Source organism: Osmerus eperlanus, chromosome 6 (assembly GCF_963692335.1).
Source record: "Osmerus eperlanus chromosome 6, fOsmEpe2.1, whole genome shotgun sequence".
Classification (NCBI taxonomy): Eukaryota; Metazoa; Chordata; class Actinopteri; order Osmeriformes; family Osmeridae; genus Osmerus; species Osmerus eperlanus.
Window position 1 is genome coordinate 16,362,971 of NC_085023.1, and position 17,546 is coordinate 16,380,516.

General features: G+C 50.7%; 1 protein-coding gene across 1 annotated transcript; it reads left to right on the forward strand.

Annotated features, from left to right (window-relative positions):
• The first annotated feature begins 354 nt into the window (after positions 1–354).
• On the forward strand, positions 355–16,884 carry btaf1 (BTAF1 RNA polymerase II, B-TFIID transcription factor-associated). Its single transcript, XM_062463901.1, has 38 exons — positions 355–705; positions 1,747–1,870; positions 2,103–2,217; positions 2,821–2,964; positions 3,368–3,558; positions 4,631–4,764; positions 4,896–5,025; positions 5,250–5,318; positions 5,450–5,539; positions 5,619–5,714; positions 5,834–6,010; positions 6,116–6,256; positions 6,400–6,524; positions 6,903–7,023; positions 7,292–7,396; positions 7,511–7,660; positions 7,790–7,932; positions 8,126–8,300; positions 8,557–8,760; positions 9,217–9,637; positions 9,793–9,977; positions 10,083–10,239; positions 10,572–10,681; positions 10,879–11,080; positions 11,170–11,318; positions 11,512–11,664; positions 12,392–12,513; positions 12,615–12,782; positions 12,871–12,948; positions 13,052–13,181; positions 13,644–13,785; positions 13,872–14,002; positions 14,134–14,256; positions 14,382–14,534; positions 14,726–14,937; positions 15,253–15,412; positions 15,625–15,795; positions 15,898–16,884. The coding sequence occupies exons 1-38, from the start codon at positions 692–694 to the stop codon at positions 16,042–16,044; spliced, it is 5,562 nt and encodes a 1,853-aa protein (XP_062319885.1). The 5' UTR covers positions 355–691; the 3' UTR covers positions 16,045–16,884.
• Positions 16,885–17,546: the final 662 nt, after the last annotated feature.

A 17,546-nucleotide genomic window follows, 5' to 3' on the forward strand; every position in this document is an offset into this window, starting at 1 on the left:
TTACACATTTTAATTTAAAAGTCTAGAAAATATATAAGGCATCTTAACATTAAAACGATATTCTCTACTCATTAAGGACCATTAGCACATTATGACTTTACTTATTAAATCCAAACATTGTTCGTTGCTTCATACTTGTACCACATTGCAATTTCAATTGCACAAATTCAATGTCACATTTGCTATGTATTACACTAGATATGTATTGCAGTTTGTTTGGATATCTAAAAGTTTGGAGAGAAAAAAAGTACTTCCTGTCAGTTTTTACTTCTTTACAGCTTCCTTTTTGAATGTGGACTTTGATTGGCTATTCCGATAGCTTCTAACCAATCAGCCGCCGCCTGCTATGGAGAAAGGAATAAATGCAAGATGGCTCCTCATATAAAATCAGCCTCCTGGGTTGCTCTTTGTGAACAACAAAATTTCTCTTTAATACTTATCAGATTAAAGTTCTTATCTGGGAGTAGTTCTGAAGGTTAATTCAAGCTTTAAAGTGATCTATGGTTGAAAATTGGCAATACGTTGCACAAGAAGTTACTGAAGAAACAAGAGGGACTGCTTTGGACCATGAATTGGTGAACGCATTTAGGCTGAATCCGGGTGGCAAGACGCACCAGCAGGCCCTCTACTACATGGTTCTCCCTGTTGAATGCGGAACGCATAATAGCAAATTTAAACTGAAAATTTCGCCATGGCCGTATCTCGGTAAGATTAACTTTTATGTTGATCAAAAATAAACTGCCGTTTTGCTAACATTGCTCGATCAATCGCATTGTGAGTGCCAACAGCTCGCTTGCTAGCGTAGCTAGCAACCATAATTTGTCTCGTACATGCCTTTGCCATGTTCTATGCTAGGTAGGGCCAGGGGTGCTACTCATGTTGTCATGGCTTCTTTACTAGCCAATAGCTAGTTACACTAGCTGCATGTAGTACTGTAAAGGCCATGCTCGTTGCGCTTCACATGCCACTGTATCAACGCATTGTGAGTGAGTGGTCAGAAGGCAGATCTAGAAAGTTAAAACTGTATTTTCGATTAATTATGATTGTTAGGCTAGTTGGCTAGCTAGCAGGCATATAGTAGCCTTGTAAAACATGCTTTTTTACTTCAGATATCTTCTTAGAGTTATTATCAAACATCTTGTTTTATGTAGCTATGATTTCATAGTGCATCAAAACGTTTTCAGCGTTTGTGATAATTGAAGAACCGGCGTTTGTATTGTGACCAGTGACGCTATGTAGGGGGAACTGGGGACAGTGCACAGGCTTCGCTAATCCGATCTATTTATAATTACAAACCTGACCGCTAATGACAAGTGATAACTAAGTAAGCCTAGATCCATTGATCCAGTAACAGAGTTAGCATTAGGACAACTGTTCTGAGCTACCTCAATGTGTAGGGGTGTTTCACATTGCAGCAGAAGAGTAGGCTATGCAGGATTGTGTTAAGCTATAGTCCTCTATTACTGAAAGCCGTTCATTTTGTGGGGGATTTTGTTGTTGTCAATATTGAGTTTGTTTTACTGCCGTTTGTTTTTATCAGAGTAGCAGCATGCACATCCTGTTCCAGATTTAAAGGAGTCACGCCTGTTTTTAATGGAGCAAACTTGATGCAGACAGAATCCACCCACAGGTGGAGGATAAAACATGTCTCATTTGAGAGGATGAAAGAAACGGTGTAGCGTTGTTACTTAATCCTCCTTTTCCCTAAATTCTCTCTGATATTTTCCTCATCCCTTCCAAACTAAGGCTTGATCGTTTGTTCATCCTGCTGGACACGGGGACAACCCCAGTGACCAGGAAAGCTGCTGCCCAGCAGCTGGGAGATGTTGTCAAACTCCACCCACATGAACTTAACAATCTTTTGGCCAAGGTGAGTCAATACCGAGGTGTCAGCTCCAGACATGCCCCTCCCTACAGTGCAGGCATCATACCCCCTCACATTCAATATAGCGTTCTCCTTTTTACTGGGTTGATCATAAAACTAAGCTAGGTTACAGGTTTTGAACAAATAGACTGGTTTGTTTTTCTGTGCTTTGTGCTGTCAGTCACACTATTATACAGTCCCCAGCTTCCAGCATCTCTGACAGTTGTATGTGCCAAAGGTGTTGACCTACCTGAGGAGTCCAAACTGGGATACACGCATTGCAGCAGGTCAGGCTGTGGAAGCCATAGTGAAGAACATCCCTGAGTGGAACCCAGCACCCAAACCCAAAGAAGGTGAGCCACAGGCCCTGGTAATATGAATTGCAATCCGGTCATATTCTGCACCAAAAGAAACAGAAAAAGCTTGAATGTTCCGTTAACCATTATTGAATTTTTCTTGAACCAGTGAATGGCTTTTATTTTAGTACCTAGGCCACAGGAGTAAGGAGTAGGTATGTGCAAAAATAAGAAAAACAGTCAAACGTTTATCAACGAGTTGTTATACAACAAGGGTGCCAGTTGAATGCACTTGCGTAACAAGTGGGAGTTGGTTTCGATGGTTACCATGGTTACGAGGAGTGTGGAGGAGTAGGGAACCGGAGTTTGAAAATGCTCCAAGTGAATTTTAGCATTTGAGCAAATTATCTGGGGGCACATTCCCATGTAGCAATGAAACATTGTTAATAGAACATTTAAGTTCTTGCCGGAGTTGACCAGGAAGGTTGGTGTAAGCATGTCATAAGGTTCCATGAAGAAGGTGTTTGATTCCAAAGGGTAATTGTCTTCTATATTCTGTGCATAAGCATACCAGTCCCATTACTCGGGTGATGGGAGACGATGGCTGTTGATGAATGTTCTAACTGCTCTGTGGGTATGCACTCTCCAATCGTTCTCCAGAGTCATGTGCAGACTTCTCCCCTGAGGACTCCTCACCTGACCGCCTGAGCTTCTACCGGTTTGATATGTCCCGGCTGCTGAAGCACGGTGCCTCCCTGCTCGGCTCTGCTGGAGTTGAGTTTGAGGTCCAGGATGACAAGTCAGGTTAGTATCTGGCATGGATTTGAATAGAGGAGGAAGGATTTTACCTTTTGTTCTCTGTTCTTTATTTGAATGCGAAATTGCTGCCTGTTGTCCTTTTGGCACTCCCTGCCCTTTGGTAATGACTTGTGGCCTATACTTTCTCAACCTCTAGAACTCAGTCTGTCTTACCTTCTTTCTGAACCAGTAAGGATGTCTGATCCCACATACACACACAAGCTTAAGGAAAACATTCTAACTTTAAATTTATTTCGTACAAGATAGTACATAGATGCAATGCAGAATACTACATGTAACCTACCAACATTTACCCATTACCACTTACTGGGTGTCAATTCCTTAACCTGGTGAGTTGTTCTGGTCCATAAATGCCCAGGCCTAAGCCTCTCATCCCGTCTCTCCACAGGTGAGGTGGATCCTAAAGAGCGCCTGGCTCGCCAGCGGAAGCTGCTGCAGAGGAAGCTGGGGCTGGACATGGGCGCCGCGCTGGGCATGGACACGGAGGAGCTGTTTAACGACGAAGACCTGGAAGACACTTGCACAGCCAAGGCCCCGGGGGCCAAGGCCTCCGCCTGCTCCAGCTCACGGAACCACGTGGTGAGTCACCACTGGCTTCCGGTGCTTTCTACAGCTGCTAATGAGGACCCGGCTTCTCCCGAGAGCCATTTTAACAAGCTTGACACCATGTGGCACCAAGTACAAGCCTTGGCTACTGCAGTCTTCCACTTTCACATAAATTAGTTTGATGTCGGATTACAGAAATCACAAAATGTGTTTATCCTGAGCATTATTCCCTGCACAAAGATTTTATTTGCTCTTGGGAGAAGCAGTGTAAGGTTTTTGTCTCCTTGGTGGACCTTTTATTTTGGCCAGCAAAGGTATGGAAAATTAGCGAGTGTCCAACTCTTTTGGGTTCAGTAGCCTGCCTGAAAATTGCTCTTGGCGTCCCGCAGTGATTCCAGGTGTATTTAAACTGCCCTAGTGTGGGCTGAATTACCAGGCCATATGGAAACAGGCGTGACCGGAGAGCAGCGAAGATGACGAGCCCCCCCCCCTAAGCAGTAAGCAGCAGAGAGACAGCAGCGGGGGGCGCTGCTGTCTCTCTGCTGCTTACTGCTTAGGTGCCAAGTCAGGAGATGAACTAGCATGCGATGCTCTCGCTACTGCCAGTAGGGAGTCAGGTGGCTGAGCGGTGAGGGAATCGGGCTAGTAATCAGAAAGTTGCTAGTTCGATTCCCGGCTATGCCAACCAAATGACGTTGTGTCCTTGGGCAAGGCACTTCACCCTACTTGCCTCGGGGGAATGTCCCTGTACTTACTGTAAGTCGCTCTGGATAAGAGTGTCTGCTAAATGTAAATGCCATGTTCTTCATGGCCTCTTTCTTTCATGCAGTCTTCTGATGTGAAATCCTGTCAGGTGGAAGGCGAAGCAGAATGTCGCCCAGCTGTTTTAGCGTGGTTTTTGCATCTTGTCTTATCAGCTAGACCAGATGTGAAGCCGTAATGGCTGCGGTTGTCTTATCTGCTTCAGTGTGACGGGTGTGAACGTGGCTCATGCGCTATCTACCCGATGTGATCTTAGTTGTAGCTTCTGCCTCCAAATTGGCAAAGCCAGAAGCAAAACGAGCCATTTAGTCTCGCTCTGCTTTTTTTTCTTCTTCTTCCCCAGCCCATGCAAGCTGCAGAGTTGATCGACTCAGAGTTTCGACCTGGAATGAGCAACCGACAGAAAAACAAAGCCAAGCGTATGGCCAAGCTGGTTGCGAAGCAGCGCTCTAGAGACCTGGATCCCAATGAGAAGAGGTAGCTTCGGTTTTTGAAACGGCCTTCGAACACTTTTAGCTTCTTGTTTGCATCGGTTCGTTCTTTTGATACACTATTGACTATTTAAGGGTGAGATCTAGTGTCATTAATGTACGCCTTCCCCCTAACAGTAATGACAGTTTTGAGGGGGAACCTGAAGAAAAACGCAGGAAAACGACGAACGTTGTCATCGACCAACCGGCAACTGAGCACAAAGTCTTAATTGACAACGTTCCAGATCATTCCAGTCACTCCGATGAGGTAAGCTGCAGTGAAAATCAAAGTACCCACGAAGAACACACAAGGGCAGACATTTTTTAAATAACCTTCACATCTTTAATAGTACACCTTGTAAGAGTCTTCAGAGGATCTGTGACATTTTACACCTTTACGCTTCATCTTTGCCAGTAATGCATACAGTAGCTTCAGCAACACAATCTCCTTTTAGAAAGTCACTTCAAATGTATTGCCTGCTCTGTTTGCAGACCCAGGAGTGGCCTCTGGAGAGCTTCTGTGATGAGCTGTGTAACGACCTCTTCAACCCCTCATGGGAGGTGAGAATCTGGCCCACCTTTTCGAAGTCCTCCTCAGTCCATTTCAAACGCCAAAAGCCTAGGTTTCCCCTATCCATGACGAGGATCTCCAGGACTGCCGTGTTTCGAGCGGACTGTGTGTTTGTGTGCAGGTTCGTCACGGCGCAGGCACGGGCCTGAGGGAGATACTGAAGAGTCAGGGTGCGGGAGGAGGCAAGCTGGTGGGCTGCACGGCCGAACAGGTAGGTTCCCCACGGAGACCCATAACCCCCCCACCCCCCGTGTCAGAAGGTGTAACCTTTTGAACCCTTCCCCACCCAGATGTCCAGGCAGCACCAGGAGTGGCTGGAGGACCTGGTCATCCGGCTGCTCTGCGTCTTCGCCCTGGACCGCTTCGGCGACTTTGTGTCCGATGAGGTGAGCCTGTTCTCCGCGCTACGGACATGGGATTCACACAGGCTGAGGCTGGCTTGGTATCTGATCCTCTCTCTTTTTGTTTCGTTCTCTCTCTCTTTTGGTCGCCGTTCTCCGGTCAGGTGGTGGCTCCTGTCCGAGAGACCTGCGCCCAGACCCTGGGCGTGGCGCTGCGTCACATGACCGACGGCGGCGTGACCATGACGGTGGACATCCTGCTGAAGCTGCTGACGGAGGACCAGTGGGAGGTCCGCCACGGCGGCCTGCTGGGCATCAAGTACGCCCTGGCCGTGCGGCAGGTACGACGCTCCGTCCCTCACACCGCCCGCCCGGGCAGCGGTGGTTTTATCAGCCTGTGTGAATCCAGAAGACGAGTCTGATCCCCTTTCTGGTCTCCCTCCCAGGACCTGGTTAAAGCTCTGCTCCCCCGCGTGCTCCCCGCCATCACCGAGGGCCTGCAGGACCTGGACGACGACGTCCGGGCCGTGGCCGCCGCCTCCCTCATCCCTGTGGTGGAGGGCTTGGTCCAGCTGCTGCCCAACAAGGTCTGTCCCCCCCCCGCCCTCCTGTCACTACCTGCTGTAGTGGTGCTGAGGTTCACTGGTGTTGAGATGGTGTTTACTCCCCCCCCCCCCCCGGAGACTCCAGAACGCTGTTCCTGAGTGTGTGTTTCTGTGTGCGCGTGCAGGTGCCCTTCATAGTGAACACCCTGTGGGACGCTCTCCTGGAGCTTGATGACCTGACCGCCTCCACCAACAGTATTATGACCCTGCTGTCCTCGCTGCTCACCTACCCTCAGGTCCGGCAGTGCAGGTCTGTGGCCGACACGACACACAGGCACCCCGCTTCTGGTCGAAGCTCTGTCGTGTACCACGTGCATGCATGGTGCTGCCACAAACATGGACCCAAAAGTGTTTTTTCAGTCATTATTTATTTCAGGCACAAGCCCTGTTGCACAGAGCATACATATTTCTTATTACATTTTAATACATTGCTTTTACTATGAAATTCTCATGTCATTGCAAAGTTTAAACATAATGTATATGAGTTTGTCAGCGCATATATCTCTCAAAAAGCTATGCCTTTATGTAGTGTAAGTCGAAGTAGCCCCTGTTTAAAACATGGCACACAGTCTTTGTACCTGCAAACGTCACTAAGTAGGCCTGTTGCTGGTGATTGTGTGTCCTCCAGCATGCAGCAGTCACTGACGGTGCTGGTGCCACGAGTCTGGCCCTTCCTGAGACACACCATCTCATCCGTCAGACGGGCCGCACTGGAGACACTGTACACACTCCTATCAAAGGCTGACCAGGTGTGTGTGTGTGCGAGGGATGATGTGAGGGTAATATGCTTATAATAATAGGTATAATGATACCAAGCATGTATTTCTTTGTTTACACCTAAATTAGTTAATGGGACAGTTTACCCCCAAAATACAAATGTTATCACTACAGGTAAGAGGGTGAAAGGTACCTTTTAATAGACTTAGTCTAATTAAGTGAGTTGGTCGTCACCTTTCTTCAGCTGTTGTGGTGTGAGTCAGTGGAAGTTGTAGTTTCAGTTGGTGTTGTGGTCTCCAGAGCTGTGCGCTGTGGCTCAACCCCATCCTGCAAGACATGCTGCGCCACATCTTCCAGTCCTGTATCCTGGAGAGCAATCAGGAGATCCTGGACCTCATCCAGAAGGTGTGTCAGAACACACACACACACACAGACCTACCTCACAGGTTTTTTGAGATAGTTCCGATTCCTGGAACACCTTGATTGTAATGTGTGTGTGTGTGTGTGTGTGTGTTGCAGGTGTGGACAGCTCTGCTCCACCAGGCCCCCCAGCAGTATGTGGTGGCAGCCAGCTGTCCCTGGATGGGAGCCTGGCTGTGTCTCATGATGCAGGCGGCACACATCCCCATAGACCTCAACATGCTGCTGGAAGTCAAGGCTCGCTCCAAGGTCAACGTTCCCACAACCATGTTGACACATGGATCAGAGCAACCACGATCGCTCATGCTTTTGCCATGAAGTCTTCAAATCGAAACTAGGTAAGATATTGAACCTTGGATCTTTTCTTGGGTGTGATAGGAGAAGGCTGGAGTGAAGGCCCGCCAGGGAGTCTGTCAGGTGAAGGAGGCCGTCCAGGAGTATATCGCGGGGGCGGAGACTGTGGCGGAAGACCCCCTGACGCGGGACTATGTGGTGACGCGGGCTCGCCTCATGGCTGCCAAGTTAGTCTCTCCTTCACCACCCACCCTGCTCACACACTGTTAACATCTCCCAAATGTTCCTAGCTTGGTAGCTTGGCTCCAAGGGGGTTTGCTCAATTCAAAGCATCACCATCCCCTCTCTGTGTGTCTCTCTGTGTGTGTGTGTCTGTCTCTCTCTCTGTGTGTGTGTGTCTCTCTCTCTCCGTGTGGGCAGGCTGCTGGGGGGGCTGTGCCAGTGCATCTCTGACCCGCAGCTCAACGCGTCCTCCCAGGAGATCCGCCCCGCCGAGTCTCTGGGCCAGCTGCTGCTCTTCCACCTCAACTCCAAGTCTGCCCTGCAGCGCATCGCCGTGGCTCTGGTGCTGTGTGAGTGGGCCGCTCTGCAGAAGGTGAAGCCCGGGCCTGGCAGTTCATCTCGTTCTTGTGTTCCTTTTTTATTCCATATTTGGCTGTTCTTTTGTAAGAAACGAAACAAAAACTTGTATACCGGAGCTTATGAAGCTCGGTTTTGAGGAGATTGTCGATTCAGTTTTGATACCGAATTACTGTAATTGTGGAATGACCCATACACTTAATTTCTCCTTTTTTCAGTCACTTCACCACCGTTCCATTCACTCATTCTCTTTCTCTCTCTGTCTCTCCCAGGACTGCCAGGTGGTGTCTGCCATGGTGCAGCCACGCCTGCTGGCCATCCTATCAGAGCAGCTGTACTACGACGAGATCGCCATCCCCTTCACGCGCATGCAGAATGAGTGCAAGCAGCTCATCAGCCTGCTGGCCGACACCCACATCGACGTGGGGGAGCGGCTCAACTGCAGCGTGTTCACCATCGACCAGGCCAACGAGCTGGTGAGGAGGGCGCCACGCACGCACGCACTCACTCATCACCCCAGTCATGCATGTGCCAGTGTTTTTCCGCTGAGTCATATGAGAGGGGGGGGGGGGAGGCTTTGTTAGCGTGGCAGATGCTCCTTGTGTCAATATTGACTATCTGCTCCTCACCTCTGCCACTCTCATCTGTTTGGCTGAACACACCAAGGAGCAGCTGGCTGATATAGTTATTGATGGTCCCCAGGGCTAACAAAACGGTTCACACAAAATGTAATTAAAGGCAACGCTTCCAAAATCGCTAACGTCTTCCAGTAACTGCTTCATCAGACAATCGGCGTCGCGCTTGCATGCTGGACGTGCCCTCACGCACGCACGCACGAACACTCTCCCACTTGCACTCTTACTCGCACTCTCTTTCTCTCCCCCACTCTTGTCTCTCACTCACACCCTCCTCCCTCCTCACCACCCCCCCAGGTGACCACCATCTTCACCGAGTCCACCGTGGGCCTCAACCTGCACTCCAAGCAGTGGCAGCCCCTGGACGGCAAGCGGCAGCAGGCCCAGGCCACGGTGGGCGAGACCAGCGCCGAGTGGCAGCAGCTGCACCTGCGGGTGCACATGTTCACCGCCTGCGCCCTCGTCAACCTCCGGGCGCTGCCCGACAAGCTGAACCCGCTGGTGCGGCCCCTGATGGAGGCGGCCAAGCGCGAGGAGAACACGCTGGTCCAGGGCTACGCCGCCTCCTTCATCGCCAAGCTGCTGCGGCAGTGCGCCGGGCGACAGCCCTGCCCCAACCCCAAGATCCTCAAGAACCTGTGTGCCTCGGTGTGTGTCGACCCCCTGCTCACGCCCTCCTCCGCCTGCCCCGTGCCCGCCAACCTGGAGGCGGCCAAAGGTGAGGAACGCACACACACACACACACACACACGCCTCATCGTCTCGTGTCCACAACAAACTATAGTATCTGTGTCTCTCCACATCCTACACGCGTTTGAAACACTTTCCATAGAAGCTGCTTAACTCGGTTTACTTCCTCCCCCCGACTGCTAGCTGGTGCCTCTGAAAAAGACTGCTCTCATCACATGGTGAACAAGACCAAAGGCATCATTACCCTGTACCGCCTCCAGAGGGCAGCCTTCGCCATCACTAGCAAGAGAGGCCCCGCCCCCAGGAACCCCAAGACCCCCACCACCGAACTCCCCCCTGGCAGTACAATTACCACGGAAACAGACGAGGTATGGGTCCTACATGGGGGGGGGATGATGACATTTTTTACAACGTTTGGCTTGTTGAAAGATGCTAACGATGTTCTGTGGGTGTCTTACTTCGTATTATTTCAGAGTAAGAAGCCGTGTTTGGTTCAGAGGAGAGGGGCTGAGTTCTCCTTGACGACGGTAGCCAGGCACTTTGGCCCCGAGCTGACCAGCTCCCTGCCCTACCTGTGGGAGACCATGGTGGGGCCTCTCAGGGCAGTGGTGGACGACGACCAAGGCATCGGTACGGCAGCAACCGAACCAAATCCCAGTTGCACTGTCCCGAGGCCTTGACTTACATTACACTTTACATTTAGTCATTTAGCAGACGCTCTTATCCAGAGCGACTTACAGTAAGTACAGGTACATTCCCCTCAAAGCAAGTAGAGTGAAGTGCCTTGCCCAAGGACACAACGTCATTTGGCACGGCTGGGAATCGAATTGGCAACCTTCAGATTACTAGCCCGACTCCCTCACCGCTCAGCCATCTGACTTGACTCCATTTCCCCCGATCATCAAATCACCTGTGTGTGGTCATTGAGCAATGTGTCCTGAGAGTGTGTGTATGTGTTCCAGATGTCCAGGTCCAGTTGGAGCGAGGAGATGCTGCCGCCCAGGAGCTGGTCAACTCTCTGCAGGTTCTAGAGGTCACGGCAGGGGCCATGGCTCTCCAACTCAAACCCCTGGTCAGTTCTTCTAGAACACTTCTTAGGGACCTGAAAGGGTTATTTTGTTTGGAAGGGTTCTTTAGGCTCCATGATTTTTAAGAGTGTCTAATAATAGGTTTTTAATGACTTGCCTGGTTAAATAAAGGTTAAATAAAAAATGACCTGTCAGAAGACCTGGCCAGGTGACGCTAACGACCGTGTCTCCCCCTCGCCAGCTGTTGGAGCACCTGCCGCACCTGTTCACCTGCCTGCAGCACCCCTACACGGCCACGCGTCACATGGCGGCGCGCTGCGTGGGCGTGCTCAGCAAGATCGCCACCCTGGAAACCATGAACCTGTTCCTGGAGCGCGTGCTGCCGTGGCTGGCCGACATCGAGGACTGCACCAAGCAGGAGGGCGCCATCGAGGCCATGGCCTGTATCCTTCCTCGTTCCTCCCTGTGGTGTGTTTGGGGGTGGGCGGGACCGGGAGGTGAAGTGGACTCCTTGACCCGGGCCTTTCCCCAGGTGTGATGGAGCAGCTTGACGTGGACATCGTGCCCTACATCGTGCTGCTGGTGGTGCCCGTGCTGGGCAGGATGAGCGACCCCAGCGACAGCGTCCGCTTCATGGCCACGCAGTGCTTCGCCACGCTCATCCGCCTGCTGCCCCTGGAGGTAGACACACATGCACGCCCTCTCACTGCCCGGTACTGTCACGCACACAGTTATGCTCCCACACTAACTGGGAAGTTGCAGTTCAGAGGAAGCTGTCGTGTTTCTACCAGAGGGCGGTGTTTCATGTGTTACATGCAGAAAATGGCATGGATGTGTCGTGTGTGTGTGTGTGTGTGTGTGTGTGTGTGTGTAGGCGGGCATACCAGACCCTCCGGCGATGTCGGCTGATCTGATTCGCCAGAAGGCCAGAGAGCGCCACTTCCTGGAGCAGCTGCTGGATGCCAGGAAGTTGGAGAACTACAAGATCCCTGTCCCAATCAAGGCCGAACTCAGGAAGTATCAACAGGTGTGTGCGGCTGATGGAAACTTTTCGTGTGTGTGCGCGCAAATGCTTCTCAATGACATGACTCCCGGCGGTTGAAGAGAAATGAGGCGCTTGCTCTTAACAAGTTAAATAACCCTGCCAGTGATTCAGCACTTATGTGCTCCTCCATCTTCTCCCTCATTGTTTTCCTGCCAGCCTCTACAAACTGGTTTCTGCTGTAAAGGCTAGAGCCAGGAAAAAAAGGTGCGGGAGTAGGGGGGGTGGGGGGGGGGGTGCTAGTGTACTGCTGACAGCGAATGGCTTCTGGTCACAACAAATCTAAAGTAGTGGAATGGATGGGATTGGGCTGGGCTGGCAGCTTCTAGAGTTGGCAGTGGGTAGTGTGCTTTCTGGCTCGGCCTCCTGTCCATCTCTGTAATGGAGCTCTGGTAACAGGTTTAGACACTGGGCCAGCTCCTCATGGAGCCCAGCAGAGCTGCAGCGCTGTCGGGCTGGATGGGCCCCGACACGCCCTGCCCCCACCCCCCCCCCAACCATGGCGCTGCAGAGGGAGGACATGGGCGTGGAAGGGAATCTGCTGACACTCCCTTTCAAGGAGACATGCATTAGCTTGATGTAAACGGTGATGTTGTACTGGATATACCACCACTGTCCTTGGCGCGTGACATGATTCACTTAGCGTTGGGAGTCGGCCACATAAGGCCTTGGTGGCGTCTGTGGATCGTGACGGGGCTGTCTTGTCTCCTAGGACGGGGTCAACTGGCTGTCCTTCCTCAACAAGTACAAGCTGCATGGCATTCTGTGTGACGACATGGGCCTAGGCAAGACCCTGCAGTCCATCTGCATCCTGGCTGGGGACCATTACCTCAGGTACAGCCGGCACCACACGCACACAAGCACCTGAATTTCAACTACACACTGTCAGCGTATTTAATCAAATGTTTCCGTCACAAACTTGTGTGTGTGTGTAGGACACAAGAGTATGCCAAGACCAAGGCGCCTGACAGCAACCCCCTCCCGTCCCTGGTGGTCTGCCCCCCCACGCTCACGGGCCACTGGGTAGATGAGGTGGGCAAGTTCTGCACTAGAGAGTTCCTCAACCCCCTTCACTACACCGGACCCCCCACCGAGAGAGCCCGGTGAGAGGCACACGCACGCCGCTACTGGCTGGGAGAGGCTTGTATGGGAGAGACCCGTTTTTAATGACCTTTTGTTTTCATATTCAAGGTTGCAACACCAGGTGAAAAAGCATAACCTTATAGTAGCTTCTTACGATGTTGTAAGGAACGATATTGACTTTTTTAGGTATGTATATTTTCTTCATTATTATAAAAATAAATCAAATATTCATTTATTTTTGGGATACTGGAAGACTTTTGCATGTTGTATTTTCTTTGTTCATTTCTAGGAATATCAAATTCAATTACTGTATCCTGGATGAGGGTCATGTGATCAAGAATGGGAAGACCAAGCTTTCCAAGGCCATCAAACAGCTGGCTGCCAACTTCCGGATCATTCTCTCAGGAACACCCATCCAGGTGGGAATAGTGTTGGGCACTTGTGGTTGATGTTGATCCACAACTTTGTTTATTGTTGTACTTTTTTTGTAGTTTAGATGAGATTATTTCTGCCTGTACACCAGCAGGACTGTATGTTAGTTTGTTTTTAGCATTTGGATCCTAATCTTTATTTAGGAACGCAATCCTCCTGAGGGCCGAGTCCTGCCTCAAATCAATGTTTGCTAATCTGTTTTCTTCTCCGCTCTAATTATCCCTGCCTTTACTGCGCAGTGGGATTTGTTGCATTGGCTTCTCATTGAGTCTGTGTGCTGTTCAGGAGAAGATATACCACTGCATTACCCTCGGTGGCAGTATGTAGGAAATGACTTTCCTTAGACAAAAGGCCTTTTGTGTGAGGTTCCTAAATGGCGTGTTTCAATCCTAAGAGATCCTTTTCTAATCTTTCGAATGTAATTGGATGATGTGACCTATCCTTTCCAGAATAATGTTCTGGAGCTTTGGTCGCTCTTTGACTTCCTCATGCCGGGCTTCCTGGGTACCGAACGCCAGTTTGCCGCCCGCTACGGCAAGCCTATCCTGGCCAGTCGCGACGCCAAGAGTTCCTCTCGGGAGCAGGAAGCGGGTAAGATCTGAGAGCGAGTACTAGACTCGTGGTGATGATGGTAGGAGTTGTCTACTAATAAAAGGGAGCTTTTCGCCTCTCCTCAGGCGTTCTGGCCATGGAGGCTCTGCATCGCCAGGTGCTGCCCTTCCTCCTGAGGAGGATGAAGGAGGATGTGCTCCAGGACCTGCCCCCCAAGATCATCCAGGACTACTACTGTAACCTCAGCCCTCTGCAGGTAACACCCCCCCCCCCCTCCTCCCTCAACCTCTTTGGTCTCTCCTTCCATCTACTCTTCTTCTTCTTCTTTCATGTCCCTCCTATCCAGTTTGCAACCCTAACCAAGCCCCTGGCTCTCTCTGTCTGTAGGTTCAGTTGTATGAAGACTTTGCCAAGTCACGAGCCAAGGTCAGTGTGGAAGACACCATCTCCACAGCCTCAGTGGAAGAGGTGGAGAAGCCCAAGCTGAAGGCAACTGGACATGTCTTCCAGGTAAACACACACGTGCTGCTCTTTGGCCCATAGACTACCTACATATTTTAATAAGGGAAAAATGTATGTATTTATTTACTTTGAGCTACTCATGGTTACTTTGGTTGACTGCTCCCCCTCTCCAGGCCCTGCAGTACCTGAGGAAGCTGTGTAACCACCCTGGCCTGGTCCTCACGCCCCAGCACCCCGAGTACAGACGCATCACAGACCAGCTGGCTGCTCAACACACCAGCCTCCGAGACATCCAGCACGCTCCCAAACTCTCTGCCCTCAAACAGGTGCGGCACTGTCGTCCTCCTCCCGTCTGCGCTGATGCACCATCTAACTTCAACACCGCCCTCAAACCACACCAACCCTTACACATGCGTCACTTGGCAATTGCTTCTATCTTTAGGACAATAGTGTTAAGATTAGGTGAGTTTTATAATCCTAAAGACCTAATCTCTCTCCCACCATTCCATCCTCCCAGTTGTTGCTGGACTGTGGGCTGGGGGCCGTGGCCTCTGCAGAGGGGGCTCCGGAGGTGGTGGTGGCCCAGCACCGGGTGCTGATCTTCTGCCAGCTGAAGAGCATGCTGGACATGGTGGAGCAGGACCTGCTGAAGCCCCAGCTACCCAGCGTCACCTACCTGAGGCTGGACGGCAGCGTGCCCGCGGGCATGCGCCACACCATCGTCTCCAGGTGAGGCTGGGTGGCAGTGAGGCTGAGTGGGAGTGAGGCTGGGCGGCAGTGAGGCTGGGCGGCAGTGAGGCTGGGCGGCAGTGAGGCTGGGCGGCAGTGAGGCTGGGCGGCAGTGAGGCTGGGCGGCAGTGAGGCTGGGCGGCAGTGAGGCTGGGTTGCAGTGAGGCTGGGTGGGAGTGAGGCCCAGGAGGGGGCACCTCAAGGACGCACTGTTGGAAGCAAATTCTGTGCTCCATTTTAAGTCAGTTGTCCCACTTGCTGTATACCTGAACTTATTTGATTTTTATTTTGTTCACTCCTCCCTCTCTTGCTCAGGTTCAACAATGACCCGTCCATAGACGTGTTGCTCCTCACCACGCATGTGGGAGGTCTGGGTCTGAACCTGACGGGCGCAGACACCGTGGTGTTTGTGGAGCACGACTGGAACCCCATGAGGGACCTGCAGGCCATGGACCGAGCCCACAGGATAGGACAGGTACCAGAGGATGGGCCAACACACACACACTTAGAGGCCTAGTATCATTATGCTGTTCACACACACTACTCAAGGGGATTCTGGGTATGAAATCTGCTTGTTTCAACAAAGTTTCTTCTCAAAACGTAATGTGTCAAAATGCATCAAAGATGTGTAGTGATTACTTAATGCTGTGTGTGTGTGTGTGTGTGTGTGTGTGTTTGTCCTAATAGAAACGTGTGGTGAATGTGTACCGACTGATTACGCGGGGCACATTGGAGGAGAAGATCATGGGCCTACAGAAGTTCAAGATGAGCATCGCTAACACGATCATCAGTCAGGAGAATGCCAGCCTACAGAGCATGGGAACAGACCAGCTCCTCAACCTGTTTACTCTCGACAAGGTCCGTTTTTTGATTTTATATTATGTACGTCCTTACCAAATTCAGACACATTCCATGTGTGTGTGTTCTAATTCCTTCTCTAATGAATCCCACTATCTCCAGGGGGAGAAGGGGGAGAAGGGTGAGTCTTCGTCAACCTCAGCCAAGGCCTCCATGAAGTCTGTGTTGGATGGCCTGGGAGACTTGTGGGACCAGCAGCAGTACGACAACGAGTACGACCTGGACAGCTTCATGCACTCCCTCCAGTAACCCACACCATGGGGACTCTACAGGCTCTTTTGGACTTTCATTGGATTCCCAGCCCCGTCACACACACACACACACAGCTTGGCTTCTTGTCTCTTGAACCTTCCTCTTCCAATCCCAGCCATGTTCAGTGTTGACCCGGCCCCCTACTCTTAACCACGTCACCAGCCCCACAACCCGGTCACGCCGTATCTTTTTTTTTTCTCCCCTTTTTGGGGGAACATGGAGGTACTGGAGGGACTGGGTTCCTCCTCCGCCTCGTGGTTTGGCCGTGGTGCAGCCACATGGGTTCCTCCTCCGCCTCGTGGCCTGGCCGTGGTGCAGCCACATGGAACACTTTCCCCTACATCATGAACCTCCTAAAGAAACCGAAAGTCTTAAAAAGCCCTCCTACACCCACTTCTTGTCTGCTGGAAAACAATGTGTGTGTGTGATTTAAAGGGAAAGGGAATGCGTTGTGGTGAACCCACAGAGCCCTGGGATGTTTTGTAGCTGGCTACTGAATTGGGCTGTGGGTTATAGACATGCTAAGACTACAATAATGGATGTCCCTCCCATCCTCTCTGGTGGTTGGCTCTACACATCCCTGCCCACGCACAGTCACGTGACCCCCCTCGTCACCACAGCGAGATCTGATCACTGAAAGCAACGTCTACAGAACCCTTGTGAGAAGTTGTCACTGCACCAAAGCAGCGTTACAGGGACTTCACCTTGGGGCCCAGCCAAACCCGGCACCTTAGACTCCTCGCTTAGTGTTTTAGGAAAATGCAGACCTGTAAATATTTCAGTAATTGCTGCTTTTTGGTTAAACTGATTGAATTTGAATAAATTCTTCAGACCTTTCTGTTGTTTCTTTGTGTTTGTAACAACCTCAATAACACCATCAAACATACTGTATTACTGCCAGTAGAGGGTGTGGTCCTGTACTAACTGGGCTGGGCTTTGAATAACCAGCAGAGCAGAACACTGCTTACGTGTAACATCCTTGTTACACGTAAGCTAAAACGTTTTTCGACTTTTCCAAAGCTGAAAGTGTTAGTTCCAGTGTTATAAGTGCTATAAGATTGAGGTGTTTGGCCTACACAGAAGGCACACCAGGTGTCCAATCTGGATGTCTAATGGTTCCACAGCTCAGTTAGCAGGCGAGGATGTAGACATGTACATGCTCCCTTGACATCTGGCGTAGCTGTGCAGTGAGACTCGATAGAGAACCTGACAGTGACAGTGGTGCAAGATAACAGCTTGATGCATACAACGTCATATTACTGCATATCACAGAAGTTTGATCTGACTTTGCCAATAGCAAGGTTTTAACTTGCATGCAAATGTACCACACTACAGGGACGTTGTCACTGCGTAAAGCTGTTCTCTCCAGATCTGATAAGTTTGGATAGAAACACATACAGACAAGCCCAGACACGTCCACCTCAGAGTCTTGAGGGAGAGTGGAATAAGGTCACATGGGAGGGAAGAACTGGAATGGAATCAAGCCAATAACGATTTTC

Coding starts and splice junctions, on each gene's coding strand:
- btaf1 (XM_062463901.1), top strand. Junction 2,965..3,367: donor GGTCCAGGATGACAAGTCAG/GTTAGTATCTGG, acceptor GTCTCTCCACAG/GTGAGGTGGATCCTAAAGAG. Junction 6,257..6,399: donor TCCAGCTGCTGCCCAACAAG/GTCTGTCCCCCC, acceptor GTGCGCGTGCAG/GTGCCCTTCATAGTGAACAC.